We start from the raw sequence: 6,987 nt of genomic DNA on the forward strand, positions 1-6,987 counted from the left end.
CCTGGCCGGTCACACTCGAGGCCAGGCCGGGTGGCGGGAGGCCCTGAGTCGGCCTTGGCCCGGTGGGAACCTGTGCCGAAGCCCAGGGAACAGAGAGCCTGGCGCGGCTCCCCTTGGGCGACCATGTACCTGATAAGTTGTGTTTTTACGATAAAGTTCATGGCATGGACAGGCAGGGGAGCCAAGGATGGGTGGCCTGGGTTGGGAAAGAGAAATGAATTCCAGAGAGTAGGAGGACCGGCCCTGTGCCTCAGACGGGAAGGAAATGTCCCTGCCCCTAAGAGCAGGACAGGCCAGCAGCAGAGGATGGGCCAGGGAAGGAAGACGGAGTGCAACGGAAGGAAAGTCCTGCCCATCAGGCCCACAGCTGAGCCCCTTTCAGAGGAAGGAGATCTCGGGCCCCAGGCAGAGCGGGCTAAGAGGACATCAGTGCTTCAGCTGGAGTACACTTTGCCACCCTGGGCTCCAAGGAACTCAGCACCAGAAGGTGGATGGAGATCAAAGCCCCCAGCTGTACTTTGGTTAGGGGAAGACAGTGCGTTTACACAGTACGTATCAGGAGCCATAAATATGTCCGTCCTTAGTTTAGTGCAATTTGGTTTAACTTCACAGCTAAGATTCAAGGAAGCCACTGAGGGTCACACAAAGAAGCACAGGCAGGAGGCCGCATTCCAAGATCATCTTAGGAGCAGGGATCGGAAGTCACCTGTGTGTTCACTGTTGGGGGCTGCTTAGTAGGTAGGTGATGGCACTCTGGGAGGCTGAGGCAGGAGGGTTCCAAAGTCAAGCACAGCCTGGCAACATAATGACTTAGAGACATCCTGCTTCAAAATAAGAAAGAATTAAGGGCTGGGAATGAAGTGTAGTGCTCAGGCCTTGGGTTCAATCCCCAGTACGGGGGTGGGGTGGGGTGCTGAGACAGAAAGAGAAGACACCCAAATATAATTATTATTTTAGAAGGGTGTGATCATCTTGTTTTTCCTGTTTTGAAATCTTAGGGACAGGTGGCACTTCACCTCATTTCTGTTAGTAAAAACACTGCAGATGAGGACCAAGAGAAAAATAGAAACAGCTGAAGCTACAGAGACCTTCATTTTCTTCTGAGGCCACTGCAAGGGGTTTTCCTCTTTGAATTAGGAAAAGCATCTGTTGTCCACCTTTTAAAAGGCTGGTCTGGCCTCAGGGAGCGCCCCCTGTGTCTGTGCCAGGCCTGGACTTCCGGGAGCAGCCGGGCTTTGGTCCTCAGGCACCCTCAGCCCTGGAGGAGGAGTCGGTGGACGACACGCAACACTGAGTTTGATTCCCAGGACAGGACAGAGGGAAAGAGTCCGAGAGGCCAGAGCTGTGTGCAGATCGCAGGGAGGCATCTGTCTATCCTCACCGGGCGTCCACTCATGCCTGTCTGTGCAGGGGACACCTCCTCCTCAGGACCATGGTGGGGACGGGACAGACTCCTGGTGGAGGACAGGTGCTGCTCTGCACTGAACCAGCAGAGCCAAACATGAAAATGCAGACAGCCCACTGGGCACAGGAGCCAAGGCCCGGGCACCTCCGCCCAGAGCAGGGGCTGAGGAGACCCCTGCCCCGACCTCTGGGCCCACGGTCCTCAGCTGGCGAGGAGACCGCTGGACTCTGAGCCACCCCCAGGCCCCGCATGCTGTGTGGAGCCCTCAGCTGAAGCCCGAGCTGCTCCTTCCCGGGCCCCTCAGATAAACCCCAGAAACGGGCAGGACCGGCGGCGTGCGTGCGAGACAGAGACGGTAAGTTTCTAGACAGTGATTCGTATTTGCTCTGACAATAACGACCCTGATAACAAAGTCCTGTTAATCCTTACTTCCCTGGCACTGGCAGGCATAGAAGTAGGAACTCAGTAATTGCTCGCTGGACAAGTAAACAAACCTGTTCCAAGCTGAGGGTGTGGGAGGAGGTGAGGCAAGGGAGAGGAGGGGCTGAGAAAATCTGTCCTGCCCAAGCCACATGCTCACCGGGTGGTCCGCGTCCAGCTCCGCCCCGTAGCTGAGGATCTGGTTGGCGAATCTGTCCAGCTCCTGGATGGTCCTTGGGAACCAGGGCACTGTAACGACAAGGGCAGGGTCCTGTGCAAGGCCTGGGCGAGAGCAGAGGCCAGGCTCGGCCCCTAGGCAGGTCCGCAGGCAGCAAGGGGCTTCCCGCACGTCACCATCAGGGAGCAGGCAGGAAAGCAAGTGTCCACCCCATTGGAACACCTTCTCCCCCCAGCATATTTTCCGTGTTATCTCAGATTCATCTCCAGCCCAGCATAGTAATCTTCCACTACTGTATTTAGCAGCAGAATAGCTCATGTGGCCCCAGAATGTCCGTCAGAAAAACCCATAGTGGCTCCATCATGAACCAGGATGGACGCTGAGATCCAGTCTCCATCACAAGTCTCACCCCGAAAGCCCAGGCACCCCAAGTGTCGGAGCCCTGAGCCCGCAGCAGAGTCCCAGTTGAAGCTGAGAGCCGGGGAGTACGGGCCTGGAGATGCCCCGGGGACCCCACTCTGCGGGCCGGCCCTGAAGCTGGGTGGTGTGGGAGGAGACGCTGGGTGGGGTCCCCAGACAGAGATCCTGCAGGGGAGGGAAAAGACGCAGTCTCGGTGCTCAGGGACCAGCAGGACAGGAGCCAGGCGCACTGGGTAGTGGCGCAGGTCCTTCTCCGTATGGGGGAAGAATAACAACAGAAAGAAGGGCTCCAGGGCCTGCATCCTGAGGCCTAGAGGAAGGCGGCCCGCGCGCCCAGAAGGGCTTCCCACCTCAGCGCTGCTCGGTGGCCAGGGAAGGACGTGCCTGCCACCTCGTGGTCAGGCTGGGAAATGCGGCAGTGACCCAACTGGGAGACGGGACAAGGGCTGGCTACTTTCCCGGAAACACTGGGACAGAGAGTTGTCTCCGCAGTGCTCATAAAGTCGATTTACAGCTTCATTTCCATAGATCTGAGGTGCTCAAGGTCTCTATTGCCCGTTTCAGTGGCAGAAACTAACACAGAACGCTGTTCTGAAGACTGTGTTGGGAACTCTTGTTACCCCATATGAAACGGGTACAGAGAGTTAAGAGGCTGCTAAGGAAAAAGTCCTGAGATGCCCTAAATACAAGTACAAAAGGGTTGAGGGAGAGAAGGGAGGAAGGTGAGAGAAAGTTAATCGGTAACAAGCTGTGTGCTGCAAAAAGAGTTAGATTCAGTAACGTATGTTAAAACCTAAGTCAAATTTATCCTGAGCTGGGCACGGTGTGCACACCTGTAATCCCTGCACTTGGGGAGGCTGAGGCAGGACAATGGCAAGCTCAAGCCCAACTTGGGTAACTCAGTGACTTTGTGAGAAAATGAAAAACAAATAGGAATTGAGACCAGGGATTTAGCTCAGTGGTTCTGTCGCCTGCCTTCTGGCAAGCACAAGGACCTAAGTTCAATCCCTGGTACCAAAAACAAAACAAAACAAAAAACCCAAATAGGAACGTAGGTCACTGTGAAGGTCCTGCATTCAATTCCCTGTACCAACCACACACACACACCCTGGGTCAGCTGGGAGTCGGGGTTCATTTGGGGGCCTGGCTGACCCCACGGGCTCTGGCCTGGACCCCGCATCCATTCTGCGTCTTCTGGGGAGACAACAGAGCCTCCTGCTTAGGAGTGGGCTCCAGAGCCCCTGAGGGACACAGCCGGCTCTGTGCGGGTGCTGACCCACAAGGCGTCAGCCTCCACAGTCCTCCCCAGGGAGCTGGAAGTGGGGTGGTTACTGTAAGGAGACCAAGGGACCAGTGAGGTCTGGGGCTGGGCCTCCTTACTCCAGCTGCTGAGACTCTCCTGACTCAGCCCCACGCCTGCCCACCTGGCTTGGAACCTGGCTTCCCATTTTTACACCTCAGCTGTCCCTACACCCTCCTTTCTCAGTGAGTTTGCCAGCGGCCCTCCCGGTGAGTGCTGTCAGCACTGGCGATGGGTTCCAAAGCACTTGGGAAAGGTCAGCTATTCCATGCAGCAGGGCTCCTGGTCTCCACAGAGACCAGTGCTGTCTCTGCAGCATCGCTCTGGAAGTGTTTCAAGGACTCTGGGGCTTCACCCCAGAAGCACTCGGAGGACAGCACTCACCAGGAAGGAGGGGCCTCCCCTGCTCCCTGTGACCCTTGGCTGGTAAACCCCAGGGTCTCAATTCCCAGGCAGCCTGCACCCCCTTGGCTGCACTGCCCCCCTCTGATCTGGGGACCCTAAACTCCCCCCCGGGGGGGGCAAGCAGGTACTGAGCCCTCCTGTGTGCCAGGAGCTGGAGGGAGACGGGAAGTAAGCAATAATAAGTGTAAATATTTGCCCATGTTGGATCCTGAAGGAGAGAGAGTAGGCTGAGGAGGCGAAAGTGGCGGGGTTGCTGTTTTTAAATTTTATTTACATTTTTCCATTTCTGTGTAATTAACAAATAAAAAATGTATATATTTAAGATGTATAATGTAGTGATTTTTCATGTGATATGGAATAGCTACCACAATTCAGTTCACGAACATACCCATCACATCATGTTACTATTTTGTGCGCACGTGTGTGTGTGTGTGTGTGTGAGTGTGTGTGTGTTGAGGACTTCAGATCTACTATTTTGTGCGCACGTGTGTGTGTGTGTGTGTGTGAGTGTGTGTGTGTTGAGGACACTTCAGATCTATCTTAACAATTTCATTATTATTAATTACAGATGCTACGCTCTGTGTTAGGCCCCGGGAAATTATTCATCTTGTAGCTGAAGCTTCCTACCCTTTATGAATAACTCCCATTTCTCTCTTCTCCCAGCACTTGCAGCCCCTATCCTATGCTCTGCCCCTATGAGTTTGACTTTTAGACTCCAGACATTGCTGAGATAATGCACTATTTGTCTTTCTGAATCTGACTTACCTCACTTAGCAAGATGCCCCCGAGGTTCATCCACAGTGTCCCAAACGTCAGGATTTCCTTCTTCTTGATGAATAATAAGCATTCTGTTATGCACCATATTTCTTTATCCATTCACCCCAAGTACAGAGCCTTAGGTTGTTTCTGTATCCTGGCTACTGTGAATAATGCCACAGTAGATGGGGAAATTCAGAGAGCTCCTCAAATGCAGATTTTGCTTCCTTTCACTAGGTTCCCAGAATTAGGACAGCTGGTCTACGAGGTAGTTCCTTAAGCACAAGCTCCCTACTGCTTTCCATCATGGCGACACCAGTTTACATCCTCTCCAGGGGAGTGCAAGGCATCCCTTTCCTTCATGCCATCCAGTTGTCTCTTGAATCTCCTCCCAGGGCTGCTATTTTAAGTGATATTTTGTGCCTCTAAACTTGACCCTAGTGACCATAGCTCAGGGCACTCTGGGGAAGCCAGTCTCTGTCCCTGCTCCGCAGCTGTTCCCCAGGTGTCTCAGGGAAGCCGGGCTCGCAGCCATGAAGAGCCCCAGACAGCCAGCTGGGCTGGGCGACTTCAGTTCTGTCTCTGCCCTCCCTACCTGCAGCACCCAAGAAGGCAAGTCATTGGGTGTCAGTCCTCCTGCCTGCAAGATGGTGACCGTGGTACTACCGAGCAGCAAATTGCATGAACCATCCGGGACTGACTGAGCTCATAGCTGTGAGTACTGAGGACAGTTTGGGCACAGAGTAATACTACTGTTCAGCCTGAGCTGAGGGAGATCTTGGACCTATGCATGTACCCATCAGGCATTGCTGAACACAAATGTGTTCTGACAAAGTGCATTGCCGGGCAGGTGGCCTCACAGGAGCATCGCGGGTGTAACACACAAACCAAGAGGCTGCGGCGCCCTGACCTCTACCACTGCCTTGCGTAGCTGCCCGTTGCTGCTTAAGCTCAGTTTACAGAACATTTCTGTGTTCTGCCCTGTTCCTCATCACACAGAGAAGAGAGAATAAGGTGTTCCCCACCCTGGGATGTGTGTCACTTACTTTGCTGTAACCGAGCATCATCTCTCAGGGCCTGGTGTCTCTGCCCACAGCAAGCATTGCATCCAGATCTTTCCCTTCACCGGGAGGCTGAGTGCATAGCCAAGGGACACCGATGCCACCAGCGCAGCCCACTGGCTTACTTCCTGGCTAACCTCAGACACTACAGTATTCAGCCCCCCAGCCCAGCATCTCACCATTTCCCTGTCTCCTTCCTCCAAAGACACCTGATTTGTTCGTTTGGTTTGTTGTACTGGGGATTGAAACCAGGATTTCACCAAATCGCTGGACTTCCCAGGTTGGGCTCGAACTCGTTATCCTCCTGACTCAGCCTCCCAGAGTGCTGGGATTATAGGCAGCGCCTGAACTTCCTGTACTCCAGGCTGACTGGAGCCTGTTTGCCCAGCTGAGCTGAGCCGCGCATGGGCGTCTCCCAACTGAACAGCAGAGGGCGCCGGAGGATTTGGGCCACAGGTCCTTGTTCAGACCTCTGGGTGCCAAAAAAACAAAAAACCAACCAAAGCACGGGGGATTCGAAGGGGGTTGAAAAGACTCCAAGCTCCCAAGTGGAAGGGAGAGGCCCAAGCAGCCCCACCAGGCCCTCTGATGGCCTCCAGCCTCGTCACCCTCCAGAGGAGGCCGAACACGACAGGGGGAGAGAGGGCAGGCTTGGGCGCTGACGCCCGCGCTGGTGCCCAGCTGCCTCCGCTATCTCTTAACTTTGGGCCGAGTGCAAATTAACTCTGTTCCCTGCTTTCCCGTTGGCAACAGGACCGTGACTCTATCTTCCGGGAAGGCGGGCACTGCCTGGGGATGGGCCGCGCTCAGAACTTTGTTTGGTGGTGTTATCATTCTCCCTTCGCTCCTCCTTCTAGAAGGGTGACAAGCAACAGCCCAGCCCCTCCCGGAAGCCCTCGGAGCCACGGCCCTTGGTACAGCCTCTGTCATTGGTGTAGAAGATGGCTCAGACCGGGCCGGGGATTTAGCTCAGTGGTTCTGCTGCCTGCCTCGCAAGCACAAGGTCCAGAGTTGGATCCCTGGTACCAAAAAAAAAAAAAAA

At 54.6% G+C, this 6,987-nt stretch overlaps 2 protein-coding genes across 4 annotated transcripts in view; one reads left to right on the forward strand and one right to left on the reverse strand.

Annotated features, from left to right (window-relative positions):
- LOC104867086 overlaps nucleotides 1-1,073 on the forward strand; it is a 7,632-nt gene extending 6,559 nt beyond the window's left edge. The window contains exon 2 of the mRNA XM_019208527.1: nucleotides 21-1,073. Within this exon, the coding sequence (XP_019064072.1) occupies nucleotides 21-735 (715 nt within the window). The 3' untranslated portion in view covers nucleotides 736-1,073. The remainder of the gene's footprint in view (nucleotides 1-20) is intronic.
- The window catches only part of Pah (phenylalanine hydroxylase), a 55,573-nt gene that overhangs the window by 22,417 nt on the left and 26,169 nt on the right, over nucleotides 1-6,987 (reverse strand). For all 3 annotated transcript variants that reach the window (XM_010631345.3, XM_010631347.1, XM_010631348.2), the window contains exon 4: nucleotides 1,986-2,074. In XM_010631345.3, the coding sequence (XP_010629647.1) occupies nucleotides 1,986-2,074 (89 nt within the window). The remainder of the gene's footprint in view (nucleotides 1-1,985; nucleotides 2,075-6,987) is intronic.

The sequence above is a fragment of the Fukomys damarensis genome, unplaced genomic scaffold, assembly GCF_012274545.1.
Source record: "Fukomys damarensis isolate Sample0158 unplaced genomic scaffold, DMR_v1.0_HiC HiC_scaffold_15, whole genome shotgun sequence".
In the NCBI taxonomy this organism is placed as follows: Eukaryota; Metazoa; Chordata; class Mammalia; order Rodentia; family Bathyergidae; genus Fukomys; species Fukomys damarensis.